The sequence below is a fragment of the Tursiops truncatus genome, chromosome 14 (assembly GCF_011762595.2).
Source record: "Tursiops truncatus isolate mTurTru1 chromosome 14, mTurTru1.mat.Y, whole genome shotgun sequence".
Classification (NCBI taxonomy): domain Eukaryota; kingdom Metazoa; phylum Chordata; class Mammalia; order Artiodactyla; family Delphinidae; genus Tursiops; species Tursiops truncatus.
In genome coordinates, this window is record NC_047047.1 from 68,691,184 (window position 1) to 68,710,880 (window position 19,697).

At 37.0% G+C, this 19,697-nt stretch overlaps 1 protein-coding gene and 1 non-coding gene across 2 annotated transcripts in view; both read right to left on the reverse strand.

Moving 5' to 3' along the window:
* Window positions 1–354: 354 nt before the first annotated feature.
* The window catches only part of RAB10 (RAB10, member RAS oncogene family), a 72,079-nt gene continuing 52,736 nt past the window's right edge, over window positions 355–19,697 (reverse strand). Inside the window, exons 3-6 of the mRNA XM_004320451.4 lie at window positions 12,160–12,298; window positions 8,046–8,135; window positions 7,603–7,704; window positions 355–2,871 (exon numbers count right to left, since the gene is read on the reverse strand). Coding sequence (XP_004320499.1) covers window positions 2,788–2,871; window positions 7,603–7,704; window positions 8,046–8,135; window positions 12,160–12,298 — 415 coding nt within the window. The 3' untranslated portion in view covers window positions 355–2,787. The remainder of the gene's footprint in view (window positions 2,872–7,602; window positions 7,705–8,045; window positions 8,136–12,159; window positions 12,299–19,697) is intronic.
* Window positions 11,346–11,418, reverse strand: TRNAR-UCU (transfer RNA arginine (anticodon UCU)). The gene has a single exon. It is a non-coding gene; the product is annotated as a tRNA-Arg (tRNA).

The window sequence follows — 19,697 nt, forward strand, 5'->3', positions numbered from 1 at the left end:
AGATAAGAGGACAGTCACTGCTAAAACAAGGGTTCATCCTCCAGCATGGCAGCCTTACCTTGGTGCCCCTGGGTAATCAGCTGACTTCAGTTGTAGTTGGCCTCTGGCACATTCTAGCAAGTGTTAGCTGGGGAGTGACTACGGTTGTGCACTTGATGCCAGGATGATTCTGCTTTTAAAATGCAGTGTCTTCCAATGATAGCCCTTGAAATTGCCTTCCCAGCATTCCCTAGTTGAAAAAGTTATTCTCCTTCTATTTCTGCTCCTCTAATATCCAGTTTGCTATTCTGCACTATTTTCAGAAGGAATCCTCCATCTTAAACTCCATAAATAAATGAAAACCAAGCCACGCAGTTGGAAATCAAGTTTTGTTTTTATATGAACAGAAGTAGACCATCTAGAAATATTTCAGTTTATTTAAATTGTTAAGTAGAATATGAAACCGAATTTGTAGCTAGTACCAGAGAATGGACTTAACTGTTTGGTGTTGAATGAGAACGGCTTCTACACAGGATCCCAAGAGACTTACAGAAAAGGGGGCAAAGCCCTATTATTAAGCAAATAAAACTCATGTTTCAAACAGGTTATACAAAAATCGATTTATACTCCATTTCCCTTTTTTTGATATTTAGAAAGTGCAGATTTAACAAAAGGTAGCCATATCCTTTCTATGTACAATGCCAATTATAAGTATGCAAACAAAACTGTCAGTCTGTTACCCAAAAATCCCAGTGTTTAGCTCTCAAACCTTAAGTCACTGAACTGAGTAAGGATTAAAAGAGGGTTAAAAATAAAAAAAGCTACTGCCACATTCCAGATAAAGGAAAGCAACAAACACATTAAAATTAATCTAACAACAGTAGGTTTAACCTAAAACTTTTTGAGAAGCTTAACATCATGTCATTATTATTTTTAATGGAAAATTAAGGATTATTTGGCAATGCTGCTTTTACTAGTAGTAAACAATGATGAAGTGAGGCAAAAAACCTAACAACAACCACCAGTGAGGCATATAAAATCACTTTTAGGGCACTATCTGAAAATTCATGGATGTTCATAGCAGATACGTCCCTATGTTGTTTATGTGAGCCAAGAGGTCATTAAAATGCTACCCACGACACAAAAAGACTTTTCAATGGAAGCTGCTGTCCTAAACTCAGCCTCTGCGAGAAATGAATCATGCTATTCACAATTATTTCAACAAAGGTATCATCTTAGGATGCTAGCAGCATAGCAAACTTAACTTACCCTATCCTAATGATAAGCAATGAAGCAAAATTAGAAAAATGAAGTGAAAAAATGACAGGGTGAGAGAGAGCTACAGTATCTTATCTTCACATGAAAAGCCTTTGTTGTCCTTTTTCCAAATCCATGGTAATACAAGTTTTCCAAAGGGATGTGAAGATAGGACTTAAAATTAATAATATTCTAAAGTACTTCTAAATCTTAAGGTAAAGACAACTTAACACTGAAAGAATGTTCTTCGAAGGCCAAATCTCAATATATTTGGCAAACATGTTAATAAATTTCACTCCTCCTTCCCACCTTTTTGAAACAACCTTGACTGGGCTACCAAACTGCTAGAGGAGTTGCCAAAATGGAGACTATTCAAATTTAGGTTAAGAGATTTATTCTAGGAAAGTGAATAGGCTATACACCTAATTAGAAAGACAAACCACAACACCCTCCAAACACTAGTGCATGCAATTAACTCTTCCATTTCATAAACTCAGTGGAGAGACAGGAAGGGAACAAAGAGGGAAAGAGAAGAGGAACATGAAGTCGAACAGCAAATGAAGGAATCTGGGACAGAAGCTTTAGGGGAGAGAGAAAATGAGGGGAGGACACAGTTAACTGACATTTGATAACAGGCAGTTAGAATTTATCTTTCAGTTTACTTAGCAAGTTAAATCAGTGCTTTATGTTAAACTCGACAAACCTGCTAGTTTACCCCTTTCATTTTTAAATAAATCATACCACAGGGTGGTGGGGGAGAAGCAAATAAAGCAGCATGCAGGAAGAGACACAAGGAAAAAGTGGCCAAGGAAAAGAACCGGTGGCAGGAATAGTTTTAATTATAAAGGCCACTTAAAATGAGACTCCACAAACCAAAGCTATCATTTCTGCATTATCCTTTGTCCTCAATTAACTACTTTGAAAATTACAGCCAAGCAGACCACAAACATTATAATGCTTTATGTTTTGATGATATGTCTCCTGCACATGCTTCCACCAAAACAAAAGAAGGAAAAACCAAAGAAGTTCCTTTCCACGTAAGGCACAGGACAAAATCAACCCCATTTACATACACAAGGCGAAAATGAGTGTTTTCCTGGCTTCTGTTTCTTTTGCTATCACATGTCTATAGATTATAGGGACTCAAGCACATTATCCATGACAGAAAATTCCACTGTTGTACAAAATAAAATTGTTAATTCTAACTTTTATTCTTATACAATTTGCAGAATAGAGTTGAAATGATTGCTATAGGTTTTAATGTTGATAAGAACTGGACTATAATACAACTGAAATGCAGTGGTGAGCTGAGCAAGTACATTTAAAAATGAACTCACAGACATGATTTTTCTATACATTTTTTTGTTTGAAGAAAATTATAAAGTCAGCAAGCAGTCACAGATGAAAGAACAAATAAAACAGGTGGACTAGGAGTTAAAAGATGAGGAACAAAAATATCTGTTGAAGAGTTAAAAATGGACAGAGTGGTTTATTTTGCAGCAGGAAGAGAAAACAGGGTGGTGGATGGCAACTGATGGAACAGGAGAGCGTTCAGCAACATTTGCTCTTCCAGCCTGTCACGCCTCCTCCACTGCTGATATCTACGTTTTCACTGTTGGGCTCTTTTACAGGGGTCTGGAACAAACACACAAGGAAAGCAACCCGTGAAAAAACACTGCCATGGATAAATCAAGATTTAACAGCAATATTCTCACAAATGTTAATTTATGTAACAGTGCAATTACAGTCACGTGAGATAGGTTTTCTCTCCCATGCAAAGTAAAGAAATGGAAGTTTTGTTTTTGATCTTCATTTTGCCTTTTTCTTCCAAGTTGTGAAATGTCTTGAGGCCTCCTGGCTTTCCTTTGTAGAACTTCTGAAATCTTCTCTGCCCTAACTCTTGTGAAGAGAGGTATATTATCTCCTGGCCTGACCCCTGAGTATTTAGTACTTAAAAAGCGTCATCAAGCATATGTATAAAACCAATGTTGGATCATGTCTAACTTCAGAGAAGTGAAACAGCCCTTTTCTGTTTAGTTTTACTTGCCTTTTGAGATTGGAGCTTGTATTTCCATAGCATTGCTTTAAAAAGGCAATTTTAACCATGATACATTAAGTGGAGGGAATAGGGTGGGGCAGAATGCAAAGTTGTATAATTCATGTTAAAAATGGATACAGAAAAAAATCAAAATGAGAGACACCAAAATGTTAATAGTAGTAACCCCTTAGGTGGTGGGTTTATGAATTATTTTATTTTCCTCTTTGTATAATCCTGTATTACCCCAACATCCTAAATATTACTTGTATAATCAGAAGAATATACTATTTTAAGTGGATAGCCTATACTATATGTATGAAAGCAGAATTCATTTTAGGGATAGCATACCTACAGCAAAGTATACAAATCTTAACTGTGCTTGATGGATTTTTAATATATGCTGTGAAACCACCAGATCAAAATATAGAACATATATAATATGCCCCCAGAAGGCTCCCTTGTGTCCCTTTCCAGTCAGTACTACCCTCCTAAAGGTAACCAATACTCTGATTTCTACCACCATAGATTAGTTTTTTCTGTTTTTGACCTTCATATACATGGAACCATATTTCATGTATTCTTTTGTATCTGATTTCTTTTTCCTTTTACTCAGTGTCAGCCTATGCAATTTATCCTGTGTGATTTATCCATGCTGTTGTGTAACAGTGTTCATCATGAATGGAATTTTAAAAGCTAGGATATAAGTGGGAACTTATTTTCTCATGGAAACAATATAAAGTTAAGGTAGTTCAAGGGGAAAGAACTAAAATAATTTCTAAAACTCACATAGCCCAAGAGAGGCCTGCTGAATTCATACAGAGGTGAAATTTCTACTTGCACTTTGAGCTAACCCACCTAATCTCACTGCCTTATGGAATTCTTCTTTTCACTGTACGTTAAAGATGCAAGTTTTGCACTAAAAAGGTCTTTGTGAAAAATGCACAGAAGAGAAAGAGGCAGCTCAGCACCTGGCCACAGAAAAAAAAGTTGCATAGGAAGTACTCTTTCTCTGGGACTCCTGGGTGTGGGTCAGTTAAAGATATATGGGTGCTTATAGCCAGGGAGGTCACTACATTTATTCAGTTAGCATATCACTCACAGTCTGTCCTTGCACAATTTAACTTAGACCCTTGAAACAGACTCTCAAAAAAAGGGCCAATAACTAAATAGCAAAAGCGGGCAAAAGAATAAACAAAAAAGTTTACAGAAAAGGAAACACAAAAGTGCTTCGTAAACATATCTTTAAAAATGCTCATATTATTCATAAGAGAGCTGCAAATTATATCTGTGTTTTTCACCTGTCAGGTTGGAAAACATCTGAAAGTCTTATAATTCACTATGTTGGTCAAGAGTTTGAGTAAACAGACATTCTCATATATTGCTGGCAGGAGTATAAAAGGGTACAGCCCTCAGGCAGAAGGTGGCAAGCATGTATCAGAATTATAAATGTACTACATGCTCTTTGGCTACTTCTGGGAATCTGTCCTTCAAATATACTTGCACATGTGTAAAATAATATAAAGATTATTCACTACAACACAATTTATGAGATCATAAGGCTGAAAATCACCTAAATGTCCCTCACTGGGAAACCTGTTTAATTATAATAGACTACTCAAAGGAGTAGCACTCAGTTATTTTAAAAATGGAACTATTTTACTTATATTAAGTGCCAAACAGTGCAGAGCATGTTGCCTTACGTGTTTTTTTTTCTTTAAAAAAAAAAAGGGGGGGCTTCGCTGGTGGCACAGTGGTTGAGAGTCCGCCTGCCGATGCAGGGGACACGGGTTCGTGCCCCGGTCCGGGAAGATCCCACATGGCGCGGAGCGGCTGGGCCCGTGAGCCATGGCCGCTGAGCCTGCGCGTCCGGAGCCTGTGCTCCGCAATGAGAGAGGCCACAACAGTGAGAGGTCCGCGTACCGCAAAAAAAAAAAAAGGGGGGGGGGGGGGGAAGGATGGGAATAAAATGTATATATATTCATATTTACTCATATATTAGTAACTAAGAAATTAATTATTGGTTGCCCATGGGGGAGGGATGAGGAGTTGGGGGAATATAGTGAGAAACTTCTCTGTATGTTTACTCTTTTTATTTTAAATGTCTGAATCATGGGAATGAATTATCTATTCAAATAATTAAGTTTTAAATGTTTTAAATTGCTTTCATTCTAAAGTTCTTTTTTCTTTTATCAACTCAGGAGAAAAAGCACTGCACAGAAGGTTGCTAGTCAGGAATCACTACTGTATTTTACATCTTTTAAAGCAAGTTTACATTTGATGTTTTAACTCATAACTTTATCACACTGAAAAGTGCATGTATGTGTATGGGGAAAAAACGCTGCCTCACAATTGGGCCTGTCTACCTGGGGAAGACTCTAGACTGAGATCTTTCTTTATTGGTGCATCCATACCTTTTAACCTTTAATATGATAAGGAAGATCTACCTCACTGACACACAAATTATATGCCTATATAGCACTATTTTTTTGAAATGCAAAGATTTGGAAGAAGATCAAGGGATATAATACAGAAAGAAGTCAGAAACAATGGAGAAGACCAAATTTCCAGAAAGAGAAAAAACACAGAGAACCCGGGTATTTCAGTAAGTTTTGTGATAATTCCTATAAGTACTGAAATAATTTTTCACTGTAACCCACCAATCTCAGAAATACAAAGTATTATACTTTCCACCAATTAAAGTATTTTTCTATCTGTTATTCCCTTCATTTAATTAAAAATACAAATGTTTTTTCGTAGTCTACCTAGTATTTTTCTGTTCTACTTTAATTTTTGTTTCTTACAGGAATCTTTTAAAATAAAAATATATTTCCTCAAGGAATTCTAATGGGTTTTTACCTATATCCAGCTGTGTAAAAATATTTTTTAAATTGTTTTTATAACTTTAAAAAGAAGCAAGTTAAAATTTCAAAACAAAACTGTACATGAAGTAAAAGTGATTCTGTCCTGTATCCCCTTCCCCTTCCCACCATCACGCTAGAGTACTCACTAGATAGAGTCTGGTATATATCCTTCCAGATCCTTATTTGCTAAGCATAACCAAATGTGTGTGTGTATATGTGTACATGTGTTTTTGGTATCACATATAATTTTTAAAAGATCATTTACCACACATGTTATATCCTAACTTGCTTTTTATTACTCAATATGTCAATACATTATAGATATCAGACATGATATGCAGGATGTCAGCAGATGTGAACAGGCACAACTTTTGTAGTTACTCTAAACAGCAATAAGTGATAACTGTTTTTTCTAGTTTGAACACTATAGTAAACAGATAGCTCTCCCCTCAAAAAAATTAAGTTGCTTGGTTCCTCAGAAATTTCATTAGATTTACACTCGATAATACCATCTCTATTACAGCTTAGATTTATATGTGTGTGTGTGTATGAAATTTGAGGGGCTTTTTGGGGGCGGGGAAATACTGATATCTCAAGTATAAAAATAGGTTACCAGAAGCAATTAAATTTTCTTCTATACAATGCTTGCTCCTCCCTCAGGATTGTGTCAGATTTTCTCTATTTTACTTGCATTTTAAATACACCATAAGATTGAATAGCGAATTCAGGACTCATAACCTTAATTCATAACTGTGTATTTTATCTAGTCATTTGAGGGGAAAATATGAAAATCAGATTTCCCAATTTTGCTACAAGTTACTTGTACTGGCAAATTTTGGGATTCACGAATTAAACCCAGAAAGTAACCTCGAGGTAAAATTCCCCGAGATCAATTTTCAGCTTTTTTTTTTTTTTTTTTTTTTTAACCTTACAAGTTGAAATGATTGGGTAAATGAAATTTGGGGGCAGACTTACTCTATTTATTCAGTATATAGTATATACATGCCCCTCACTGGCACATCTGAGAAATGACTATATAGAAGAATAGTGCTTTTGTAGCAATAACTACATCATAGATTCACCTCTTATCTTAAATTTTTTATCTATGGGAATGCAAAGGATATATAAGAGAAATGAAACAGAAGAGCCATAACACCATGGACCAGACAAAAAGTTGGAAAAAGGAGTATGAAATTAGGCTAGAGACTGAGTACTGGAGCTCAGAGTGTCAACTGTTACCACTGACTAGATCCTAGAGATTTCTAGATGGCTGCCTGTTCCTTCCAGTTCCTTTCTTTACTTTGGAGGATTATATATTGGTGATGGGTAAACGTTTAGAAACAATACCACCCAAACCCAATTTCTGTATGTAAATCTAGTACTTTAGAAAACATGAAATGTTCAAATGTGACACCAGGCACCTTAGCAGTAAAAAAAAAAAAAAAGAAAAAGAAAAAAGAAATTTACCTTTCGAAGGATATCTTCAGCTAATGTGAGGAACGCCTTTTCGATGTTTATATTTGCTTTTGCACTAGTCTCAAAAAATCTAATACCATGCTCTCTTGCAATCTAAAATAGAAGCAAAATATCATCATAAAATTATCAAGTATAGGTTACCAATTGATGACTTTAGCATCCTAAAGGAAACTAATATTATTCTAAAGGTAGTAATCTCAACTAGGTTATCTAAAATGAACAGATTATTTCAATGGGTCAAGACTCAAATGGTCAACCTCCTTAGAAAACAAACAAAAATTCACTCAAATGATAAGCTATCATTTCCTATAGCATTTTTAAAAGGATGCAAATAGCTCAAGTGCACTCCACTACCACTAACATAAAAACAATCAAATGCAACACCATCTTCACAAAGAAAGGGCAGCATATTAGTCTCATTCAGAGCTTTTTACCTGTTCTCCTTTTCCTTTAGGTACAACTCTTTTATCATCCATATCACACTTGTTTCCTAGTAACATTCTTTCCACATCTTCATTGGCATGCTAAAATGAAATAAAAATTTAATTTACACACTACCATGAATTATGGCTTAATAAAAATGACTTTATAGGAGGCTGTCTAGTTTCTAGAAACATTCTCAACAAGAGAGGACATATGCAAAAGATCTGAAACTGTAATTTCTTACACATAGTCTAAATCCAAGCTGGATCACGATTTTAGATAATGTGTATTACCCTATAAGAAACCTTAGTTTAAAATTCTATAGAGCCCTTAGTCTCAAAAAGTCACATTGCTAGGGAAGTCCATGCACAAAAATCAGTTAAAAACAAATGTTGCTCCACTGAAATCCTAATGAAATCTTTTGCACAAATAGGAAAATCCATCTCTAAAATTCATGTGGAATATCAAGGGACCCTGAATAGCCAAAACAATCTTGAAAAGAAGTACAAAGTTGAAAGATTCACACTTACTTCCTGATTTCAAAACTTACTACAAAGCTACAGTAATCAAAACAGTGTGCTCCTGGCATAAGGACAGACATGGACAAAAAGAACAGAATAGAGATACCCGAAATAAACTCTTGTGTACACCATCAAATGATTTTCAACAAGAGTGCCAAGACCATCCAATGGGGGAAAGGACAGTCTTCTCAACAAGTGGTGTTGGGAATACCAGATATCAACATGCAAAAGAATGAAGTTGGACCTTTAACTTACAACACCATACTCAAAATTGGATCAAAGACCTAAATAGAAGACCTAAATCTATTAAACTCTTAGAAAAAAACATAGGGAAAAAGTTTTATCACCTTGGAATTGATTTCTCAGATATGACACCAAAAGCATAAGCAACAAAAAAGAAAAAACAGATAAATTGTACGTCATCAAAATTAAAAACTTCTATGTGTCAAAGATCACTATCAGCAGAATGAAAAAGCAACCCATGGGATGGGGAAAATATCTCAAATTGTCTACCTTTGGCCCAATGCACCTTTCCCTGAAATATCCCTGCAGCAACACAATTATGTTCTCTGGACACCAAAAGTAATTTACGAGACTTGGTTTGTCTTAAATTTGAATCCATCATATTATTTCCACCAGCCCCATCCTCATCTGGATACCTTCTACTTATCTTTTCAGGTCTCAGCTTAAACGTCACTGCCTATTTCAAGACTGTTTGGCTATTCTGGGTACCCTGAATTTCCATATGAATTTTAGAATCAGCCTGTCAACTCCCGCCGCTATCCGAAAGAAGCAGCTGGGATTTTGATAGGGATTTCACTAAATCCTCGGAACACTTTGGGCAGTACTGCCATTTTAACAATATGGAATCTTCCAATTCATGGACATAGGATGTCTTTCCAATTATTTAGATATTCTTTAGTTTCTTTTAACAACATTTTATGGTTTTCAAAGCCTTGTGCTTCTTTGGTTAAATTTTTCTTATTTTTTTCTTTTTGATGCTACTATAAATAAAATTATATTCTTAATTTCATTTTTTGATTATTTGCTGCTAATGTATATAAATACAACTGATTTTTGTATACTAATCTTGCTTCCTACAACCGTACTGAACTTGTTTATTAGTTCTAATAGTTTTATTTTTTGGTGGAAGTGTGTGGATTCCTTAGGATTTTCTATATACAAGATCATACCATTTACAAATATAGTTTTACTTTCCAATCTGGGTGCTCTTTTTTTTCTTTGCCTAAATGCCCTGGCTAGAACCTCTAGTACAATGTTAAACAGTAGTGGCCAGAGCAGGCATCCTAATCATGTCCTTGACTGTAGGGGAAAGGATGATGTTGTCTGTGGGATTTTCACAGATGTCTTTTAGATTTTGCCAAATGGGTTTTTTTGCGTGTGTCTGTTGACAAGATCATATGGTTTTCATCTTTTATTAATATGGTGAATTACATTATTTCATATGTTGCATTCCTAGGTAAATTTCTCTTGACCATGATATATATAATCTTTTCTTAAATGTTGCTGGATCAATTCAGCTGTTAAAGTTTAAATTTCTACAACACATTAAAAATTAGACAAAGTCTATCTCTTATATATCAGAAAAACAGATTTTTTTTTTTAATGGCTGGGTTTTACGTATGTTAGTTCTCATGCTGGGAAACTTAAGCCATCCAGCCTACCAAGTTAAATGTATGACCCTGTGGTATAATAAAAAACATATTTTTGGTCTTTGTTCCTATTCCTGGCACAGTGCTCCTAATTTGCTGAGTGATAGGAGTGTCTTTTGTTATTCATAACAAGCCTCTTTCTGTTTACCTAAATTTATGCTAATAGAGGACTCTCAGCAGGGCCTCTACAGAGTTTCACAATGGAGGCTGGTCACCAGAGGAACCAAACACTGAGGGTTCAGACTTTTAACCCCCACCCACCACGAGGTGAAGGGGGCTAGAGATTAGGGTCAATCACCAGAGGTCAGTGATTTAACTATCATGACTACGTAACGAGGCCCCCATTAAAACCTGGAAACAATGAAGTTAGGGTATCTTCTGTGTTGGTGAACACATCAAGGTGCCAAGAGGGTTACATGTCCAGAGACAGCCTAGAAGCTCTGCATTCTCCAACCCCCATACACTGTCTATGCATTTCTTCCATTTAGCAGTTCCAGAGTTGTGTCCTTTATAATACAATTGTAAGTATAGCTCTTTCCTGAGTTCCATGAGTCATTTTAGCAAATTACCAAACCACAAAATGGGTCATGGGAACCTCCAAATTTGTAGCCAAGTCACACAGAAGTGCAGGTAGCCTGGGGGACCCAGAACTTGCATTTGAAGGAAGAGCAGTCTTGTGGGACTGAGTCCTTAAACCTGTGGAGTCTGACACTAAGACTGAGTAATTAGTGTCAGAACAGGATTGAATTGTAGGACATCCAGTTGATGTCACAGAATTGGAAAATCGGTTGCTGCTGGAACACTGCACAGTATCTCTATATAAATTGCTCTTATTACACATGCTACTTGGCCAGACAATAAAATAAAGGCTAAGGAAATTTTAAAATGGAGGCTTTGTTTTTGGTTTCGAAATCTGTCTCAACAGATTATTAAATACTAACAGACTTCTTGTAGCAATGGCAAAGTTAGTAATAAGCCCTTAGGATTGTTACCATTGAAGATATTATTACCTTGGGTCTAATACTGGCTTAAGACTTGGTCTTTGTGTTTCCAGCCAAAAGTTGCTTTAAAGAGGTTTTTTATTTTTGGCCGTGCCACACAGCTTGCGGGATCTTAGCTCCCCGACCAGGGATCAAACCCGGGCCCCTTGCAGTAGAAGTGCAAAGTCCTAACCACTGGACTGCCAGGGAATTCCCAAGAGTTAGTCTTAATGAAATTCAAAGCATAGAAGGTAGAAATAAGACATGAAAAATAATTCCAACAAGGAGCTACCTATGCTGCAGCACAGAAACAGGCAAGCTTTGACACATTACCTTATAAAAACTGACATCTTCACGTGCAATGATACGGCACTATTTTCTTGGTTAGCATTTTACTGTATTAGTACTCTGTATCTTTCAAAATGTCTAGAAGTGATACGGTATTTCCATAACTTAAAATACGTTTTTATTTATTTATTTTTGGCATGCCACATGGCTTGTGGGATCTTAGTTCCCTGACCAGGGATTGAACCCGGGCCACAGCAGTGAAAGTGCCAAGTCCTAACCCATGGACTGCCAAGGAATTCCCAAAAATACGTTTTTAAAATTACTATTGAAAATGTAATTCATTCATTCAATAAAAATTCCCCAAGAAAGAATTCATTTAGACAGGTGTGTAAAACCACTGGTAGCTTCTAGTTGGGGCCATCTTACAAGATGACCGTATAGAGTTTCTGGGTAATCTGGTAATTGCCTTGGATGGGGTTCAAAACAGATCTGCCCAAAATTTTAAGAAAAAGGTAGGCAAAAAATAACATTACCCTGTAAACAAGTAGAAATATTCAACAGTAATGATAGCAAACACTATAAGATCAACTGGAATATTTATTCTTCTTAACCAAGGACACAAATGTGTGTTTATGTAGGGTTTACGCAATTTCTAGGTCTTACCTCATCTATGTTTCTAAGCCATTTGCTGATGTTTTCAAAACTTTTACCATTGGTGATGTCATATACTAGCATGATACCCATTGCTCCTCTGTAGTAGGAGGTTGTGATGGTGTGAAATCGCTCCTGGCCTGCCGTATCCCTGAAATAAACAACCAATAATTTGCACTGAGCATTTGATATTACTAAGTTCTAGATAAAGGGCAAAACAGTAGAATAGTTTGGTAAACTAGAGATTAAAATCCACTATATGACACAAAACAAAATAGAACCACCACTCATTTAATTCTTAAATAGTATGCAATTAAGGTTATTTGTAAACATATATATGTGCAAATACTTTTTAGTCTAAGGAAATTAACAACCTACCAATACTGGATGAAAATCTGAAAGGGAGAACAGTACAAAGTGACATAAAATTCTTTTTAAAGTTATTTAAAGACGAATACCAGCAAGTGTGATAAAAACTCTTGGAATTCCATTTATTTAGTGATCTAGTTCCACAATGTAATACAAAAGCTTGTGGAATTTTGAGAACATTAAAGGACTACACCATAGTATAGCCACATTTATCTTTAGAATCATTTACAAAAAGTTGTAAAGATAACCTCATTTATAAATAACAGGACAGAAATACGTAAATAGTAGTATTTTTCAATGCTTTCAAGCTAAAGATATTTTGCTCCTGTAATTTTTCCCTCATTTGCATCACCAATTCCTTTCTATGGATCATTATAATTAGCATATGTACATGTTTAAGTCTCCCCCCCCTTTCTTAAAAAATTTATTTATTTTTGGCTGCGTTGGGTCTTTGTTGCTGTGCGCGGGCTTTCTCTAGTTGCGGCGAGCGGGGACTACTCTTTGTTGTGGTGTGCGGGCTTCTCATTGCAGTGGCTTCTCGTTGTAGAGCACGGGCTCTAGGCGTGTGAGCTTCAGTAGTTGTGGCACGCGGGCTCAGTAGTTGTGGCTTGCAGGCTCTAGAACACAGGCTCAGTAATTGTGGCGCACGGGCCCAGCTGCTCCGCAGCATGCGGGATCTTCCCGGACCAGAGCTCGAACCCGAGTCCCCTGCATTGGCAGGCAGATTCTCAACCACTGTGCCACCAGGGAAGTCCCTCCCCTATCTTTTCTAAAAAAAGCAAAATTCAAACAAACAAAAAACCCCACTCTCAACCCCACATCCCTCCAACTAACACTGCATTTCTCTGTTCCCCTTCCCAGCAAACTTCTTTTTAAAACTTTTGTTTTAAAATAACTACAGCCTCACAGGAAGTTTCGAAAACAGTACAAAGAAGTCCTGTGTACCCTTTACCCAGTTTTTCCCAATGGTAACATCTTACATCATAGTACAAAAAGAAATTGACACTGGTACAATCTACAGACATTATTAGAGTACTGTTCTCTGCAATTTTATCACATGTATAGAGTTGTGTAGTCACTGCCATAAAGAAGGCAGAAAATTGCTGTATCACTCACTCCTCTCTCTACCTCCTATATAGTCCCTACACTCTGGCTAATAATCTGTTTTCCATTTCTCTACTTTTGCCATTTCCAGAATGTTATATAAATGGAATCATGCATAATGCAACCTTTTGAAACGGTTGTTTTCACTTTTTCCAGCATAATGCCCTTGAGATCTACCCAAGTTGTTGCATGTAATACTAGTGTGTTTCATTTTATTGCTGGGTAGTATTACACTGAATGGACTCATCACAATTTGTTTAATCACTCACCTGTGTAAGGATATTTGGGTCGTTTTTAGTTTTTGGCTATTACAAATAAAGTTGCTATGGACATTCGTGTACAAGTTTCTGTGTGTACATAAGTGTTCATTTCTCTGGGATGAACACCCAGGAATGTTACTGCTGCGTCAGATGGTAAGTATATGTTTAACTTTATAAGAAATTGCCAGTAGTAGCTACTAGAGTAGCTATACTACTTTAATACATTCCCACTAGCAATGTATGAGAGACCCAGTTTCTTTGCATCCTCATCAGCATTTGGTGTTCTCACTATATTTTATTTTAGTTGTACTAATAGGGCATGCAGTGATATCTCATCATCATTTTAATTTGTATTTCTCTACGGCTAATGATGTTATACCCTTTTTCATGTAGTTATCTGCAATCCATATATCCTCTCTGGTGAAATGTCTATTCGTGTCTTTTGCCTATTTTCTTTCTTTTTTTTTTTTAGCTGCACAGTGCAGCATGCAGGATCTTAGTTCCCCAACCAGGGATCAAACCTGTGTCCCCTGCAGTGGAAGCACAGAGTCCTAACCAGTGGACCACCAGGGAATTCCCTCTTTTGTCTATTTTCTAATTGGATGGTTCCCCCCACCCCTTTTTTTTTTAACTATTGAGTGTTGAGAGTTCTTTTTACATGTAAGTCCTTTGTCAGGTTATGTGGTTTGGGAATATTTTCCCAAAGAGTCCGCCTGCCGATGCAGGGGACACGGGTTCGCACCCCGGTCCGGGAAGATCCCACATGCTGCGGAGCAGCTGGGCCCGTGAGCCATGGCCGCTGAGCCTGCACGTCCGGAGCCTGTGCTCCGCAACGGGAGAGGCCACAACACTGAGAGGCCCGCGTACCACAAAAAAAAAAAAAAAAGGTATACAGGTTTGGAAGGAAGACATAAAACTGTCTTTGTTCACAGATGACATGATCATCTATGTGGAAAATCTGAAAGAACTGGCCAAAAAAAAAAGTAGAAACAACCTAAATGTTCATCAACTAATGAATGGGTAAATAAGATGTAGTATATCCGTACAATGGAATATTATTCAGCCATAAAAAGGAACGAAGTACTGATATATGCTACAACATGGGTGAACCCTGATAACATTATGTTCAGTGAAAGAAATCAGACACAAAAGATCACATATTGTAATATAATTCCACTTATATGAAATATCCAGAACAGGAAAATCTACAGAGACAGAAAGTAGGTTAGTGGTTACCCTGGATGAAGGGTTTGGGCAGGATGGAAAAAGGCTGCTAAAGGGTATGGGTTTCTTTCCAGAAGTATAAAAATGTTCTAAAATTGTGATCATGGTGAATATACCTTGCAAATATACTAAAAAACTATTTAATTGTATACTTTAAATGGGTGAATTATAAGGTATGTGAATTATGTCTCAATAAAGCCATTACAAAACAAGTAAACAAACGGAAAACATGACTAGGCTTAAAAAAACAAACTAAAAATTCCAATGGCGATTCATTATAACCAGAACCAATCCCAAAATCCTTACCCTGAAGTTTACAAAGTATTACAGGATTTGTACTTTTCACCAGCACCCCCCCCCAAATTCTGAGGCACTCTTTTCCCTGACAGCTAGAACCACATTTTTTCATGTCTCCAAATTCACAAGCTTGGTCTCACCAGAGAGCTTCTGTACTAGCTGTGCCCACAGTCCTGTACATGGTTGGCACCTCATCTTTGCATTTTAACCATCACCTTATCAGAAGCCTTCTCTGCCCATCCAATTTAAATAGTCATCCAGTCTCTCTCTATTCCATCTCCTTGCTTTACCTCTCTGCAAAGCACTTAATATAGATTTATTTACTGTCTCCCATGTCCTCTAAAATGTAGGTTCCATCAGAGATTTGTTTGTCTTGTTCACTGCAAAATCCAGAGTATCTACATGGTGAATAAACACTCAAATGTTTGTTAATGAGTCAGTATTTCAGAATCTTACCTAGCAGTCCTTTATTATATTTTAGAATCAAGGCATTCCAATTTAGTTACATGACCCTTAAAAACGTACATTTTTAAAAATAGTGCTTATATGTCTAAAAATATGAGTAGCAAGGAACGTAAAAGAACTACCAGGGCTTCCCTAGTGGTGCGTGGTTGAGAGTCCGCCTGCCGATGCAGGGGACACGGGTTCGTGCCCCAGTCTGGGAAGATCCCACATGCCGCGGAGCGGCTGGGCCCGTGAGCCATGGTCACTGAGCCTGCGCATCCGGAGCCTGTGCTCCGCAACGTGAGAGGCCCGAGTACCGCAAAAAAAAAAGAACTACCAATACGTTAATATTCCTTACATTTAATCACAGTGTGCATTATATGTTCATATATCTGACACCTATCCATTTATCCATCAATTCAAATATATACTGAGGGTCTACCATGTGCTAGGCATTATGCAAGAACACACACAGAACATGGGTCTGGAGTCAGATCCAACTTTATTGTCAGGTTCCAATCCTTCCAGCTGAGTGACCTTGAAGGTATTTAACCTCCCTGGATCTTTGGGGTTTTTTTTTTAACAAACAAAGTAGTAGGGATAACTAAAGTAAAATTTTATAATTAATTTGTATTTATTATAGATAACCCCAAAGAATCTATAGTATAAAAATATGCAAACATGTAATAATATCATTATATGTGACCCAAAATTTAATTGTGCTTTTAAAATGTCCTAAGTCAAAACCATCTCTACAGAGATGCTCTATGTCTATGGTATTCAGAGCTCTCTCAAGTTAATAGTTGTGTGTGTTTAAGCTATAATCAGAATTGTTTCACAAGCAAAACCCTGGCTTTGCCTGAAGCCTATTTCTGTATGAAAGTAATATAATATGTTTTTTTTATTTAGCCAAGTTAAAGATTTGGCTGGACTTTTCAATTTTCTTAAGAGAATCTCAGCCCTGTCATACAAATTTCTGGAGTTACACTTCTTCAGAGGGTGAAAAGTGTCAAGAAGACAAAAAGTAAAGAGACTAGGGGCTAATGCTGGGGATGGTGCAAACAAGTGAAATTTTAAACAGAGTAGAGGAAGTGAAGGGAATAAGGAAGTGAGCCATACAAATATGTGGGAGCAACGGTATTCCAAGAAGGGGAAAGAACAAGTGCAAAGGTCCTGAGGCATGGTTGAGGAATAGAAAGGAGATCAATGTGACTGGAATGGAAGGGGTGAAGCCAGACTAGCAGGAGATCAGAGAGGTGGTGGGGCGGGAGTGCAGATCATGTAGGATCTTATAGGCCTCGGCAAGCATCGCAGCTTTTCCTCTGAGTGAGATGGGAAGTCTATTGGAGGGTTTTACGAAAAGAAATAACTTAATCTGGGTTTAAAAAAAAACTGTTCTGTCTACTGTGTTAAAAATGGGTGTGTGTGCAAAAGCAGAGTTAGGAGGTAATGTAATACCTATCCAAAAAAATGACATTTAAGAAAAACCATCTAATAGACTTGCTATCAATTCTATGTTGCATCCTTAAATTAGGTTAGACTACTAAAAGGCCATACACACAGACACGCACATGTATGCATTTGTATTTATGTATTTATATACCTTCTTAGACACAATCTTATCTCCATTATCTCAATATTATGTCAACAAATTAGAATCATTACAAATAGCTTTATGAAAACTTATTGTGTATTAGTTATGACCTGTTCTTTCCTGCTTTCTTTACATTATTTCTGAAAAGAATAACTTACTTTTTTTGTTGGTAGCCCTCCCTCCCTGCCCTTTTTGTGTTGGACGCCAAGAAGTTTATAGGTAAACTTTACAAATTAAGCATAGCAAATGAGTTGTCCTTTAGAGACAGTATATTTACATTTTTCTCAATTCCAAATTCTTATTTTATCTTTTATTAATCTATTTAGTTACAAGTTGCCTTAAAACAGATGTAATTATAAATGTTTTCATGAAAAAACAATAAAAATTTGTCCTATCACAGTAGAAATAGTTTAGTTCTTTTGTAAATTGCAAAAAGAAGTATAAATTAACTAATAACTCTATCCCACTAGGGAGGGGTTAAAGTTTCCTACCTAAAATCCAGGCTAAAAATGTACTTATCCAGGGCTTCCCTGGTGGCGCGGTGGTTGAGAGTCCGCCTGCCGATGCAGAGGACATGGGTTCGTGCCCTGGTCCGGGAAGATCCCACATGCCGCGGAGCGGCTGGGCCCGTGAGCCATGGCCGCTGAGCCTGCGCGTCCGGAGCCTGTGCTCCGCAACGGGAGAGGCCACAACAGTGAGAGGCCCGCAAAAAAAAAAAAAGAAGTACTTATCCAAGACAAAGAACATACAGGACCGGGCTTCCAGTAGTGTCTAACAGCTGTAATGTAGGAGGGATAGAAAACTTGCATTTCGATTTTTATCATAAGTAATAACAATTTAGGGAAAAAATCTTCCACAGCATTCTGCTATGAATACCACCACCAACACTGTCTAACATTCTTGGAACACTGTTACACCCAGGTATCCATATGGCTCACGTCCCCATTCATTCACAACTAGCAAATTATATACACACTTCAGTGTCAAATCTATGACTACATTCTCCACCAAGAAAAAACACACTGCAAAGAAACTACTTAGCTAAATCTAAATCAATGGCACCTGGAGAGGAAATTTTATTTTTATATTATTATGCTGCTTAGTTATGAAATACTGATAAAAAGATATTGAAATATTAATGGCCCTTCTGAAAAAGTAATCATGATTTCAGAACAAAATAAGAGTTTTTGTTTTCACTGATGGCATACTACTCCATCTGTTCTTTGATTTTTGTCTCCTCCATCTCCCAAAACTTCTTACAACCCCTCTTCCTTCTTTTTATATGCTCTCCTTGCTAAGTCTTTTAAAATTATCCTTTTCCTGGATCCTCCTATAATACCAATCCCTACCAATTGTTAATGCAATCAACAATTTATTTCAAAGCAGAAAGGGAGTCCCTGCCTCACCATCTCTAGGCTAATTGGTGACCCTCCGCCCAGGGCTAAAAATAGCCACAGCTGCTAATTCATGGTCAAATTATTTTTAGGTTTGCATAAAACCTAAAACACATACACCCAGGTCTAAAGACAGCAGGTTGACTCCAATCAGCAAAAGCAGGTGTTTATTGTCTGAAGAGCAATTAAACACTGTATATACCCACATTACCTTTTCATGTCCCATATTACAGGTTTTTGAGCCTGTTTTCAAAACCACTTGGTTTTCCTCTCCTATTAAAAATTTTTTCTTCTCAGCCTATGTAGTATAATCAGATTTCTGAAATTATGAATCAATGGCAATAGAATTTTCCTTACATAAAATGACAGATGCACAGCTAAGAGAATGTTGTAAAATCCTATTTTTTCCCACTGACATATAATGAAAGGAGTGATATATTCCTAGGAACTAAAAGAGCTTATTTCCTTAACTGTTAGTCCCACACACAGGGTCAAAGAAGCCGTGTGCTCTGGCTGCTATTATGACAGCTATTTTTAGGCTGGACACTGACAGCACCAGAACAGGCCAGAGACAACATCAAGCTCCTCGGCAAGGCAGAGACCCCAAATTTCGTAACTTTGTGCTTTTGGTAACATAATGAAGTTATTTACTTTATAAATTAGGATGTTAAATTTCTCACATTGGGTTTTATCTTAACAAGGCCTGGATTTCCTCACAGATATGCAACTTCTCTACACCCAAAATACTGTGAGTTTAATTTATGCTCGTCTTCATCGCCCAAAACGGGTCAAAAGTCAAAAGCCTGATACCTACCCTTGCAGAGCTTACATTACAGTGGGGACAGGAACAAACAAGTAAATAAA